At 35.6% G+C, this 15,306-nt stretch overlaps 1 protein-coding gene across 6 annotated transcripts in view; it reads left to right on the forward strand.

Moving 5' to 3' along the window:
* The window catches only part of LOC138331441 (uncharacterized), an 86,789-nt gene extending 71,586 nt beyond the window's left edge, over positions 1–15,203 (forward strand). For all 6 annotated transcript variants that reach the window (XM_069279119.1, XM_069279103.1, XM_069279096.1 and 3 more), the window contains 21 exons: positions 1,148–1,333; positions 1,532–1,687; positions 2,018–2,227; positions 2,397–2,542; positions 2,899–3,084; positions 3,281–3,392; positions 3,596–4,005; positions 4,372–4,404; positions 5,465–5,687; positions 5,896–6,084; positions 6,556–6,753; positions 7,067–7,183; positions 7,348–7,459; positions 7,611–7,744; positions 8,767–8,817; positions 10,917–11,034; positions 11,254–11,417; positions 11,797–11,913; positions 12,204–12,413; positions 12,685–12,849; positions 13,205–15,203. In XM_069279119.1, coding sequence (XP_069135220.1) covers positions 1,148–1,333; positions 1,532–1,687; positions 2,018–2,227; positions 2,397–2,542; positions 2,899–3,084; positions 3,281–3,392; positions 3,596–4,005; positions 4,372–4,404; positions 5,465–5,687; positions 5,896–6,084; positions 6,556–6,753; positions 7,067–7,183; positions 7,348–7,459; positions 7,611–7,744; positions 8,767–8,817; positions 10,917–11,034; positions 11,254–11,417; positions 11,797–11,913; positions 12,204–12,413; positions 12,685–12,849; positions 13,205–13,531 — 3,564 coding nt within the window. In that variant the 3' untranslated portion in view covers positions 13,532–15,203. The remainder of the gene's footprint in view (positions 1–1,147; positions 1,334–1,531; positions 1,688–2,017; positions 2,228–2,396; positions 2,543–2,898; positions 3,085–3,280; positions 3,393–3,595; positions 4,006–4,371; positions 4,405–5,464; positions 5,688–5,895; positions 6,085–6,555; positions 6,754–7,066; positions 7,184–7,347; positions 7,460–7,610; positions 7,745–8,766; positions 8,818–10,916; positions 11,035–11,253; positions 11,418–11,796; positions 11,914–12,203; positions 12,414–12,684; positions 12,850–13,204) is intronic.
* The last annotated feature ends 103 nt before the right edge of the window (positions 15,204–15,306 follow it).

Genomic DNA, 15,306 nt, shown 5'->3' on the forward strand with positions numbered 1-15,306 from the left:
GTCAGTATACTAAAGGGTCCTGCTGGAAGTTTCTATTATTAGTGTTCCATTGTCAGTATACTAAAGGGTCCTGCTGGAAGTTTCTATTATTAGTGTTCCATTGTCAGTATACTAAAGGGTCCTGCTGGAAGTTTCTATTATTAGTGTTCCATTGTCAGTATACTAAAGGGTCCTGCTGGAAGTTTCTATTATTAGTGTTCCATTGTCAGTATACTAAAGGGTCCTGCTGGAAGTTTCTATTATTAGTGTTCCATTGTCAGTATACTAAAGGGTCCTGCTGGAAGTTTCTATTATTAGTGTTCCATTGTCAGTATACTAAAGGGTCCTGCTGGAAGTTTCTATTATTAGTGTTCCATTGTCAGTATACTAAAGGGTCCTGCTGTCAGTATACTAAAGGGTCCTACTGGAAGTTTCTATTATTAGTGTTCCATTGTCAGTATACTAAAGGGTCCTACTGGAAGTTTCTATTATTAGTGTTCCATTGTCAGTATACTAAAGGGTCCTGCTGGAAGTTTCTATTATTAGTGTTCCATTGTCAGTATACTAAAGGGTCCTGCTGGAAGTTTCTATTATTAGTGTTCCATTGTCAGTATACTAAAGGGTCCTGCTGGAAGTTTCTATTATTAGTGTTCCATTGTCAGTATACTAAAGGGTCCTGCTGGAAGTTTCTATTATTAGTGTTCCATTGTCAGTATACTAAAGGGTCCTGCTGGAAGTTTCTATTATTAGTGTTCCATTGTCAGTATATACTAAAGGGTCCTGCTGGAAGTTTCTATTATTAGTGTTCCATTGTCAGTATACTAAAGGGTCCTGCTGGAAGTTTCTATTATTAGTGTTCCATTGTCAGTATACTAAAGGGTCCTGCTGGAAGTTTCTATTATTAGTGTTCCATTGTCAGTATACTAAAGGGTCCTGCTGGAAGTTTCTATTATTAGTGTTCCATTGTCAGTATACTAAAGGTCCTACTGGAAGTTCCTCTCATTATTTTTCATTGAGATAACATTAAAAAGTTCTCCACAACCACAAAGAGACAAAAGCAAATCTCACGTCTTACACACCACAAATACAGGAGGCATTATTAGTATCAATCCTCACAGAAGTTAGAAATAGAGATAAGTATGTAACTAATATGTGATTTGTCATGCAGTTGGACATTATGAACCTGGAGATAGAGAGACTACCAACCACTCGCCTAATGCTTGAGAATGCCTGCTTCCTGATGCAAGAAGAGAGCACCACGGCTTGGCCCCTCATCTGTGACCCAACCTCCAGGGTCATTGACTGGCTCCAGTTCTACAAAAGGTCCAAAGGGCTTGTCTGTGTTAGATACAGTGTGAGTTTGTTTTCCAATGTTTATATGAATAAAAACATAATAGATTGCATTGATAAATACAGACAGTTACATAATTATAAAATAAAGAGGAACCTCAAGTTTCTGATGAGTACTGATAAGTTTATTTTGAACTAAATGAGGATTTGAAAAACTGCATTAAGTTTTGAAGTCTCACATGCATTATGTCTTGTTTTACAGGAGATGCGCTCCCAGTTTGAGAACTGCCTGGCTGATGGCAGCCCTCTACTGGTCACGGATTGTGATGTCACACTTCTGTCCAAAGACAAACGATTCAGAGACGCCATACAGAGGTGTAACAGATTCATTAACGAGAAAAGTCGCTTCAAAATATTTGTGAGTATAAAAATAAAAGGACTTTGTCAATAGAATTAAAATGAAACTTTATGAAACATTTATTTATGTTATAGTTCTGGATCGGGTCAGTTGTCAGCAATCAGGTGGCTCATTCAGCAGACCTTCAGTTAGTGTTTGAAAATCCAAGGTTCTTGTCTCAGTCTGGCAATTCATTTTTCTGCTCCATTTGCTTCAACAGTACGAAGGTCATCTGGTTTATTTTCATGCTGTTATTCAAAAAAATAATGTTCTTGGTAAGTGACACAAATATGAAATGTTAGCAGATTGGCTTACATCCTTTGTGAGTTATTTCCCTTGTTTGCCCACTAGGTAGAGGACCATGAGGTAGAGTGTGATCCGAAGTTTCGTCTGTACCTTCACACGACGGTGGAGCCCCACAATGTCCCGTCCCACCTGGCAGCCTACTGCTCCATCATGTTCTTCCAACAGTCACGACTTTGTATTGAGGAGGAATTTCTCGACCGTTTCCTTGCCAAAGAGAAGAGCAGACTGGAGGACGAGCGCACTGCTCTCAGACAGGTTAAGAGCCTAGCATGTTCCCTACTAAACAAATCTTTGAAAAATATAAGTCAAATAATGAAAAGGTGATGAAATAATTAGTGTACAAGTATTATGATAACATCAAAGAAATACATCGTGTTATTTGGTGAAGTTAAACTGACTGGAGTTTGTACTTGTTTCCGTGTAGGAGAAGAAGGAGAACATCCAGACATTGGAGAAACTGGAGAAACAGATGAAGGATAATCTGTCAAGTGATGTCCGTCTGATGAATGACCTTCAGGCTACCAAGAAACTAGCTGAGCTGAAGAAACAGTATGATGAAACAGTGGAGAGGTGAGATTCTAATGAGTCTGAAAAAATAATATCACTTGCATTAAAGGTCTATCAATTGAATGATTCTGTTTATGTCAATACAACAGTGACTAAAAGTTGGTTAGTAGGTAAATGACCATTAATGGTCACAAGGTAGGACATCTGATTTAAAGCATTGAAAGTCCTCAATGACACATGAAATTGTCAATAATTAGCCAGTTTAAACTTCTGTACTACCTTTATGGCTATGCCTATCGCTTGGTTTTGTCTTCTGGAATGACATGTTGATGTCATGAAGATAAAATTCCATGCTACCCATTCAATTTACTAGTCCCCATTTTCACATGATTCATACTGTGTTTTTAAATATTTATTAGTCATAGCCGTGTGGAATCTGCAGAAAACTCCATCATGAAGAATCGCGAGTTGCACCGCCCCATCGCCCAGCGAGCAGCTGTTTGTTTTGATGTATGTCAGTACATGAGAGAGGTGAACAGACTGTACCAGATGTCTTATACACAGTTTTTATCCCTGTACGACACTGCCATAAGTCACTCAGACAGGTACGTCACAGGATTGTACCCTGGAAATTTTAGTATTGTTCTATGGAAATATATATATAGTCAAGTTCTTCTTTAGTGTTAAATTGTTTGTGATAAAATATAATGGGAATTGAGAAAAAAAACCAATGATATGAAAATAAGGTTGCCCATGAGTAGATAAGTGTTTGAATAATAAATGCTTTGATTTTAACTACAGGACGGTACCCAAGGTTGTCATTGAGAAGGTTACCAGCAGTGCCTACACTACCACTGCCCGTGGACTGCTGGAGCGTGACAGAAGTATCTTCGCTCTTCTTCTTGCCATAGAGGTAATTATATAAGATAGCAGTTACTGGGCATTCAACAGCAATTGCACTCTTCTTTACAGACAAATGTCTTTCCAGTGCTAAATTTCATTAAAGTTTAAAAACTAAAATTGGTATTTTATTTCTGACCTTTCCTTTAGAAATTGTTCTATCAAAGTTTCTATTTGGGATGATTGAGATAATTTATATTGTTTTTCTATAACCAGGTTGAAGATTCACTAAAGAAGATTGGCCGTGGTGAACGAGAGTTCCTCATCTCCCCTAACTACAGTATGGTTGTCATGACAGCTAATGCATCAGGCCAGCAACCAGATAGCAAGATCGTACAAGCCAAGAAACCTTTTGATTGGATGACAGAAGAACAGTTCCACAACCTGCAAATATTGGCCATGTACTTCGAGTGGTTCCAGGAGATGTTTGACCGTATGCCGAAGGACGGACGAGAGACCCAGTGGCGTACTCTGTGTGAGAGTGATCTCCCGGAGAATGTGGCCCTACCAGACAAAATGGATGACCATTATGAACAGATGCAGCGCTTGTGTGTGATAAGAGCGGTCAGAAGTGACCGTCTGATGCAGGCCTCTACAAACTTTATTACTAATGTTCTTGGTAAAAGGTAAGCTCAACAAATACGTTAATAAAACAGGTTCTTTCACAAAGTATTTGAAACATCTCTTTTCCCTTTTAAATGCTCCATGTTTGTATTTGAACATTTCAAATTAGACCAACATCAACTGAATTATTACTAACAGAAAGTATCCCCCCCTCCTAGTTTTCTTTTGTATCAAGAGCATTTATTGGGTTAACTACTGAGAATTTTCAATTGCAATTAAATTTTGAAAAATACTTGCTATATTGTAGAAGAATAGAAAGTTTTTATTATCATGCAAGTTACATGAGTAAATTCTTTTAATCAAATAGAGACTAACTTGAATGTGAATATAATTGGGTATTTTGATATAACCTGTAATGTTACCTACAGTTACACACACCTGCCCAGAGACTGTGAGTCATGGTAAGCCAGTGTGTGCTCTCAGCTCTCTAGTGTTTTTATGTGGTAGTAACAATGTCTAGGGCATCAATTATCTTGAAACATTTAACATACAATCAAACTTCCTTTGCAATATGAACTTGCACATCGTCGTTTATAATTATAATTATCTTACAATGTGATGCATTTCTGATGTACATGCATCAAGCTTTTTTACCATAAATGCAGTTTGACTGTGTCATAGTTACAGATTGTAGCTTGTTATGTTTCAAGATGAATGCTAGGTTCAACTCATTGTTGAATATAACTTTGTCTGCAGATCATAAAAAGTGGAATTTCAGAAATCTAACCGATGTAAATACATTGTTTATCAATGCTAATGTGGGTGTCATTAGTGAATTTGGTGTTGTATGAGTCATATTGATAAAATGTCATAACATTGGAATATGTACTTGTAATCATGAATAAGACACTTAGGAAAGAAAAATCAGCTTCTTGTTAAACTTCTGATGAACATAACACCTGTTTTGAAAACTGCATATATATATCTGAAATGACTAGTGAGTGTTACAATTGCCTGTGTGATGGAATATTTGTGAGGGTTAGATATAACTAAATGCTGGTATATTTGGTTTGGTGTACAGGGTGTTGTGTCATTCGATAATAGCTGTGAGTGATACTGACATTTTTTACAGAGATATGTGTTTTATTGTGTAACTGTTAGTAGTACTCAGTAGAGATTTGTAAAATGACTCTTGATTGTGCATTACATGTATGTGACTGTCAAAAGTTAGAAAGTACTGTAAATTATCTCCCCTTTTCATAGTTATCTTCCGTCTTTACTATGATTATCTCCCTTTTTGCATTAACTCTTATTTTTTTTTTAATAGAAATTATCTCCCTAGTCTTATAAGATTTGTCTACTGTCAAAATATCCATTATATTTGAACAGTTTATCTTTCAGCTTTAAATTTGTATGAAGTGGAATTTTAGGGTAGTGATTAATGATGATACATCTGTGTATAAATTATCTTAGTTCCTGTGTTTCCAGACATCTTTTTTACCTTTGTTCCTATGATACCAGGTACTATGGAGACATCGGGATTGACCTGACAACTATGATACGACAGAGTACACCGACGATCCCCATAATCCTATTGTACTCCGTGGAAGTGGAACATGTCACCAAGCTATTCCACGACTTCTCTAACCGGAAACAAGCCAAGACACTCTCCCTCACCATCAACGATGATACGTCAGCGATAGAGAGGACGGCCAAACGTATCATCCAGAAGGGCATGCAGGAGGTGTGTTAATAGTTATATTGTCCTCAAATGATTATCCAATGATTGATTATCTTGTTGGTATATACTACAGAACATCATGCAATAAATATTGTGTAGAAATTAAAAATTACTCTTTTAAGACAATGAAAGTACCCTCATTATAAATTATTTTAAGAGGTTAGAATAAATCCAATTTGAACTGATGGGAATTTATACTGTCCATCTATAGGGAATGTGGGTCCTCCTACACAACGCCCACAACTCGCCCCACCTAATGAACAACCTTGAGGCTATCCTGACAGAGGAAGCGAGTCCAGATCCTAACTTCCACCTGTGGATTACCTCTAAAGTGGACACCACTGCCTTACCAATAAGGCTTCTACAGAACTCCATCAAGGCAGTGATAGACTCACCCAAGGTCAGTATAGTAAGGTCATAGACTCATCCAAGGTCAGTATAAAAAAGTTATAGACTCATCAAAGGTCAGTATAGCAAGGTCATAGACTCGCCCAAGGTCAGTATAGCAAGGTCATAGATTCACCCAAGATCAGTATAGCAAGGTCATAGACTCATCAAAGGTCAGTATAGCAAGGTCATAGACTCCCCCAAGGTCAGTATAGCAAGGTCATAGACTCATCAAAGGTCAGTATAGCAAGGTCATAGACTCACCCAAGGTCAGTATAACAAGGTCATAAACTTACTCATAGCCAGTGTAACAAAGTTATACACTTACAGTTGCACTCAAATGGTCAGTATGTAAATATTAATCAGGTAATACAGAAAATCAATAATAAACAAGCACAGCACTTATAATTATTTACATGAATGTAACATATGAAGATTTTTATATTGCCTCTTTTACTTGTTCATCAAATAATCTGTCATGTAGGTGATGAAGGATAGCCTGATCCGGTCGTTCACATCGTTTGAGTCCGATATCCTAAAGCAGTCATCTCGACCAGAGTGGCCTCTCATGTTACACAACCTATGTTACCTTCACGGAGCACTGCAGCTGAGGGCAAGATACGGACAGGGAGGCTGGAATATCTGTCAGGACTTCCTCAACATCGGAATCAACGAAATACAGGTAAATATCTCAACAAAGATAAACATCCAAAACAGGTAAACATCCAAAATACACCTAAACATCTTAAATAGTGTATAGGTGAACATCCAAAATACCTGTAAATATCCCCAAAGATATTAGATAACTATCTATTAGTACATCTACACAATTTTAATCAGTATGAAATAGAGGACTTTGTATGAAGAAAGTAACAATGGTTAACAAATCATGTAGAAAATCTTGATTGCTTTGTTTTGTCAAAATGTAACTGTTTATGTATTACTTTTGCCTACTCCTTCAAATCCTAACTAATTCTATTTGTCTATGATTACAGGAGGCCCTGGGTTTTATGATCACAGAGTTTAAGGAGCCTCTGACATGCGTGGCTCCCGACGGGTCACAATCACCCAGATCTACATCCTGGACCGGAATACGCTACATGCTCTCTGAGGTAGGTACTACCATACCAAAAACAGCAATAAATAAAGCATCTCAGATATAGCATTAAACAATCTGATTATTGATAAAATAGGTTCAAAAGTCAAATATGGTTAATTGTAAGCCAAAGATAACTGTTTCTATAACATTGTATGACCAACTTTTGAATTGTTATAGATAATCTATGGGAGTTACATCACGGACGACTATGACAGAAACAGTATGAGTGCTGTGGTAGACTACTGGATCTCACCTAACGCTGTAAAAAAAGACTTTGATGTAGCAAAATGTAAGTCGTTTAATGTTAATGTAACTGCATTTATGACTTGAAAAATATATCCAATGTTGAAACTGACAAATTCAACTGTAATTTAACAATGAAATATTTTGAATTTTTCCTTTATTATTTGAATATCTAATTTTAGTATCTTTAATTGCAGTGAAATACCGCCATCCTCCGGGCTTTTTCAACACCAATCCTCGCCTCAACAACCTAATTCAGGCTCTGGATGGAATCAACAACCATTTCCTGGACATCCCAGAGGGCTGTCACCTTCACCATAGCAACATAGAGGTCAGTTTCAGGTCAAGGTCATATGACAAGGTTACACACTGCTAAATATATCTATAGCGACCACTCAGGGATAACCATAGTAATCATACTTTCCATTTCATTTTTATTCAATTTGGTTTTTAAATTCTTGCTTATAATTGGCAAATATCAACTGTGGTCACTATAGAATACATTATCGGCTAATAATCATTATCACCTTGTATATATCCCGCCATTCTATTCAGCACTGCATGGACATTCAGTAAACATATGCACCACCTCTTATTAACAGAATTAATCATTTAATACTCTTTACAATAGCTTTGTCAGAAGGCTGTTAGGGACTTGAAAGAGTTGAAAATATGTCCCGCACCAAATAAAAATAATTTACAATATTGCTAATAGGAAAAGTTTCCCCAAATGAACTAATACATATAATTTCTGTTAAATTTTATCCAGTTTTTAGCTCGCCTATTCGAAGAATAGGGGGAGCTAATGTTGTCACCCGGGCGTCGGCGTCGGTGTCAGCGTTGGCGTCCCATTTCACGTTAAAGTTTTTGAGCAAGTTTCTGTTTCGTCAATTGTTTAAGCTTAAGTCATCATAAATGTTTATGATTTTATTTTCCTAATGTGTATGGATGCTGAACGCGATAATACAACCAATTTGGGGCCCTTTAGGGTTTTTTTGAGTCTGTTAATTTGTCATATTTCCATGTTAAAGTTTTTGAGCAAGTTTCTATTTTGTCTATTGTTTAAGCTTAAGTCATCATAAATGTTTATGATTTTATTTTCCTAATGTGTATGGATGCTGAATGTGATAATACAACCAATTTGGGGCCCTTTAGGGGGTTTTTGAGTCTGTTAATTTGTCATATTTCCATGTTTAAATAGTAAATACTTGAACATCAACTTCTTCTGAATAGGCGAGCTTTGCTGTTCTCCAACAGCTCTTGTTACTAGATTACATCTCAACAGTAGAGAAATTAAAAAAAAAAAAAAAAAAAAGATGAAAAAGAAGAAAGTTTATATTTTGTGAATTTCAGAGTCAGCATCTACTTTTACAACGAGATGCTTTGCCTCCCGTGGACAATATGGTCATTGTTTATTCCTCTTTCCATTGTTTATCCTTAATTGTTGTTAGTTACCATCTCATCAGTCCTACAAATAAACTTGTTGTAATAGTAGGGAACACATTTGACTGAACAAAAATTGAGGAGTTTTAGGATGGATTAGGACAGAGTGGAACTCTTGTATGGGACTGAGGAGATGTTATCCCAACCAAATATATTACATATTATGTTTGCATGAATCTAATAGTGTTTTATCAAGTTGTTTTTTGTATATCAGTTACAATTCACAGCATGCCATATGTACACCAATATTCACTCATGCATGGTAGACACTTATTAGAAAACTAATAGGCCACAAGATCCTGAGCTTCATTACTAACGTGAAAAAAATGGCATTTTTGGCAAAGTCTGTTAAAAAGTTCAGGATCCAGTGGCTGAGATAATTGACATAACAACATAGATAAACCACACAGTATCATATAAAATGAAAGTTTTTGTGATCACTCTAAATTTTTGATATATACCATGTTAAATTAATTTTCAGACAAATCACAGCTTTTCCTTTTACCAAACATCATCAAGCCACAGTTTTACTTTACATGAAGGAGCATTGATAAAACTGTTGCTTGGCTTTTGCATGTTTTATTTATTTTATGCACAATTTGTTCACGTTGACTTACATTGTGTGTTTTATTTTGTTCCTGCATGCATAACCAGGACGATCAGAATCTGGTAGGAACCTCTACATAAAATGTCTTAACTACTGACTAGTGTGGTTGTGTGTGTGTGTGGTATCACATGTGACAATATACTACTTTCTACTCAACACCAGCTTGTCTTTGTAAAACAGAAATATCAGCTCTTGTGAGCAGGCATATTTATTAAGTCATCTATTTGGATAGCAGTACCATAAATTTGAGAGAAAATGGCGTAATTGTCTCCCTTAGACATGATGTAAATGATGATACATGTCTGTTCTGACAAGGACAGACAACTCTCCATTATAAATGCACTCCTTGGGTTTTCTTCTGTAACATTAGATGTTTCTGGTCTACATGACAAACCAATTAAGTGAAGATACATTTAATTGATTTTAGTATTCAGAACCTTCGGGAAAAATAACTTCGATTATCTTTACATCTTTGATTCAATAATTAGATGTATTGAAAATAAATACAAATTTTCAAAACTGTGTATGATGCAGTGATCTTCTATCTCTTTAATGAAATCTATATATAAATAGTATCAACTTTAATTTGTTCATCTTGTAAATGTAAAACGTACTGTATATCATTTTCAGTAACTCAACATAAATCTAATATACTATATATTATATTAAACAATTAGTTAGCAATAGAAGTTGTTTAGTGTAGTTTTACACTCAAAACATTTCAAATCTTTCTCCTAAGGAAAATACATGTTTCATATGTTTCTGTGTTTAATTTTACTTGAATAATGCTATGGGCTTTAACAACTGAACTAAATAATAACAATGTATTTATATAGAATAATGATTGATGAAAATGACATATAGTTGTGTTCTTAAAAGTAACGGTTTGAATTGTAATTAAATTTCCACTGTTGTATCTAAAACAAGATTATTCTTTGTTGTTTTTAACATGTTGATGCTCAGATAAAGGCTACCTGTTCAGGCTTGACAATAATTGGTGTTTTGACTTTTTGTTTTCTGTAACTAATGCATAGATCAAACCATTGGACAATATTAAGTCAAACATCATAAGGACATCTTCAAAATAAAATTTCTGTGACAAATAGTATCAACTTTCAATAAATATGTCCATATCTGACCTCAAAATAGTTGCATAGTAAGAAGCCATTGATCATGAGGGACGCAGTCACCCGAGAGTGAAGTATTCATTCTCTCTGTAGTACGGTTCTTTATTTGTGTGACCAGATGGTGATTGTTACATCTTGTTTGTATCTGTAATTCCATGAAATTAGCATCATTTTCACACCCTGATCCTAGGGGCAGGTAAATCTGATGTAAGACCAAATTATATAAAACATATCACTTTTAAACTCACATGAAATCACCAATCACTATTACTAAGTGAAGATCTGCCTATTACAATCTGTTCACAAAACTTTGTTTTGTTTTACAGACACTATTAGGAGATGAGCAGTATGTGTTCACCCGTCTTAACAAAGTCTTTGATGCCATGCCTTCTACAGAGACTCTGTCTCACAAACTCTTCCCCAAACCACCTACTCCATTCCATGGTAAGTGCAAGCTTTAACCTTTGATTCCTTTTCTCAAAAACAAAAATATTATGAACTCAAAGTCACAAGGTTCAACTGTATAGTATTACATAATAACAAATCTTGTCTGTATGCATATAAGAGATACTTAGGTGTCATTACCAATCTGACCCAGAATCCTGTATCTCTGAAGATATAGACATAACGTATGATGTGATAATCTATTCTGTGTATATGTAGGTCCAGCCAAGGCGGAGATCAGTAAGTACAGTAACAATCCGGCAGTGTTTACCCAGGGTACCTTCGCCACAGCCACATACTCCGTCCTCAAACGTACCAAGGAGATAGAACTATGGGAGGTCTGTCATACACTCCTCACCAAGATGCCTAAGTCCTATAACAGGGTATGTATCATTTGAGGAGTACTTTCACTCTCTAAAAAAATTCATGAAGTAGTTAAAAAGGAAACAAGAAATCTTTTTGGTATGGTTTCAACTGATCACTCAATTTGATTCATAAATTATGCAAAATGTTTTGACTATCTGACTCAACAGCTACACATAACAGAATAGCGTTAAGAATTTCTTTCTCCAAATCTTCTTCATTACCATGAATCCTAATGTCACCATTCTGCCCAGATATATATAAATCCACACTGAAGACTCAAGTACATTTGACAAACAATTATCCACTTCCCACAAAAGTTCAAAAATTGTAAATTTGATTGAATATATTCCAAGATGTATAACAAATCGCATAAATTGTTTTTATATATTTATATAGGATTTCCTGTTGGACCGAGTAAAGAAGATGGCCGACTTCCCATCCTTCAATACCTTCATCATGAAGGAGTTTGACCAAATGATCCTACTTATCACCGAAATCAGGACAACACTACAGGTATGTAGAGGCTTATCTTCAGTAAATAGCACACCTGAGTTTGTGTACCTAAAATCATCCAGTTCACACTGGTGTGACATTTATTAAAATAATCATAATGATGAATTCAGTTTCCTTTTAGAAAACTTTTGGTGACTCAAAATTCAAAATGATGTACTGATATTTTGTTTTAAGCTATAACGGTACATACAAATTGGTTACTACTGACAAGATACTAAATCAAGACTTTACTTCTCATCAAATCAAGCAATATTGAATTAATGTAAATGTATACCATTCTTCCTTACCAGGCCATTAAGAATGCATGCGAGACCCATGTTCTTGGTGACATGATGTCTGACCATATCTTGTCTGCTGCCGATGATCTGTTCTACGGCCGTACCCCCCAGACCTGGTGCCGAATGGCTGGCAGTTCAGCTCCTCCAATGAATTTTGCTGTTGGAAACTGGTTCATTGATCTAGGAAACAGATGTCTACATTTTGAAAGAATACTCAGCCAGGTAACTTAGCATCCATGTTATAGCTGTGCATTTAAGCTATCTTCAGTGTCAAGTCAAACTTTAGGTGATGCAAGATTCTTTGCTTTCTATCAACAAAATCAAAATTCACCAAACAATCTTAGAATTTCAAAACCTATAATGAATAGAGGACAAAAAGAATAATAATCTAACTTTTAATTTTCCTGTGTTTTGTTTGTCTTGGAGAAGATACAATAACAATGTGCCATTGAAGATCTAGTTGTTTTGATTATCCTTGTTTTCTCTCTCCTAGGGCCGAGACAAGATGCCTTGTTACTGGCTAGGAGCCTTCTTCAACCCACGTGGCCTCCTAGCACTACTGAAACAGGACTACATCCGTCACTACTGTGGGGACCGCTCTGGAAACTTTGAACAGTTTGTGTTCCAGACTGAGGTTACCACTAGGGATAAGGAACATGTATGTATAACATATCATAATTCATTATAATACAGCAAGATTTGGGTACACTTTGCATACTTCATTACAGCAGGAATGTACTGTTGTTCAGTATATGCTTCATCCGTACTACATTTTTTACGCCAGTTTTTTGACTTCTGCACAATAATAATTCAGAATAAAATTATATTAAAATGCCATTTCATTAGATTAAGTATCTTACAGGATGCTGAATTTTTAAAATTGAAGAGATTATCTTCTTTCCTTAACAAGTCCCACCCAAGGGGGATGACAATCTTGAATGATAATGGCTGTTGATTGGATGCTAAGTAAAAGTCTTATTGTTTTAACTTATTATTACCTTTTATGTTACCAGTTGCGCGACCCACCTCCAGAGGGAATGTTTGTGTACGGGATCCACATGTGGGGTTGTGCCTGGGAGAAGACCACTATGGAGCTACAGGATACACCCCCAAGGATTGGCTACTCCAGTCTGCCTGTTGTCCATGTCAACTGTTATCCTGCCAACGAGAAACCCCTCCTACAGGACCCAGTCAAGGCGGCCGAAGTGTACCAGTGTCCAGTCTATGCTTCCCGTCTCAGTAAGAAGGAACCCATCATGGAGATGGACTTCAAACGAGAGGGTTACCCTGCTACACGCTGGGCTCTGAGAGGACTTTCATGTACCATTAGAAACTACTGAGATATCTTTTCTGATCTCTAATAGACGTCATTTACCATCTAAGAGAGTTTTTCGTACAGACATTGATCTAAAAATATGGTTTATGCTGCCTGCACCTCACAAAAGATATTGACCTCAAAATACCATTGGTTCATGTTCACAGTAGCAGGTACTGTATATGAGGGAACTTGCATACAATAAGGTTTGTTTTGCAATGATCACATTATGTGTGGTACCTTAGTGGAAAGTGAATATGAAGAAAATACAATCCAGAGATCACCATTCCATAAGAAAAATATTTAAAAACATCTTCTGAAATATTTTTGTATAATTACAATCAAAACACATCTAGTTTTAATAATCAGTAGACAAAGCTGTCCTTTGTTAGCCAAAGTTTATTACCAAGAGTAGAGCGATATTGTTCAGGTACTAGATAATTTATAAATGAGCAATCTGTTGTAGAAATGTTGTCAAAATAGCTATAGATCCATCTTTATCCTATTGAGGTTTTTATATAGTAATTTTGCAAAAGTGGCCAAATGGAATTTGGATCCGAGCTTGTATAATTCTTTCGCACGTAGAAGTGCCTTATACAGCAGATAGATAATGTGTCAAATATTTATATCTTGTACATTAAATGTGCAGGTTTGTGATATATCTTAGAAAGTATCCAATATAGATGTCATTATTTTGTGTCTTTATATGGCAATATTGTACACAAATTAATTAGAAGTTTAAGTTTCTTGTAGGGAACTTACCTGGTAAAGAGCGAGAGTCCATTCATTATCATGTTTTCACAAATATTTATCTCTCACTGTGTTTTTTGTTATAAAGCAGAATTCATGTTCAGCAATATAACCATGTGTGATAGCATTAGGCATTCCATCATCCATTATCAATTGTTCACTTGTCATACACCATATTTTGGGTGTCAAAGTTTGCTATATTTTAAATATATATTTATAGAAAAAAATCATATTGGATACAATCGGTATATGTATATTTTGTTGATAGTTTTTCAGTATTTTCTAGAATGTGATGCAGTACAGTATATGTAAACTTTTTCAACCTAAGTATACTGTACTGGTATTTCAGGGTTGCCTCCCCCCATATTATCAGTGATTTGTGCTATACTCATCTCTCCATATGAATTGACTGTCCGTCCATTAAATATATCATTTTTGTTTGTTATATTTATAATGCAAAGTATGGCTTAAGCCTGTTCCCCTCCTTGTAAATAGAAATCAATATCAATTCCCCTGTGTGTTAATACGATTCTGTCCAGTGTACCTTCAGGTTATTACAGAAAACTTTTATAATATAGATGATGCTAACATATACTGCTGATACTGAACATTTCAGTCCGTCCAATTTATTATACAAGTGGTAACAAACTGTGATACAATAAATGATTCCGGTACTGCTGATCATCATGTCTTACATTACATTCCATCTATTTATCATACGACGTTTGTTTAGGGATCAGATATATTGCTGACTATTTATTGAATATAACGCGATGCATGAATGATTTACAGATTTTTAACTTGTTTTACTGCTGAGAGCTGTATGTGTTACAGTATCCATGTTTGTTCATCCTCTATAGTTTTCCATTTAGTTCTCCTTTATTGGAGAGTATCAAATTATTTTTACATATTTCAAGAAAGTAATAAATTTGTTGTATTGTTGATAATCTGTCCTTTCTATGGTTTTTTTTGTTGACATTGTTTATCATTATAAAAGTGAACGCTGTCGTCAAACTTGGTCATCATAATTGTGTTCCAAAAATCATACCA

Source organism: Argopecten irradians, chromosome 1 (genome assembly GCF_041381155.1).
Source record: "Argopecten irradians isolate NY chromosome 1, Ai_NY, whole genome shotgun sequence".
NCBI lineage: Eukaryota > Metazoa > Mollusca > Bivalvia > Pectinida > Pectinidae > Argopecten > Argopecten irradians.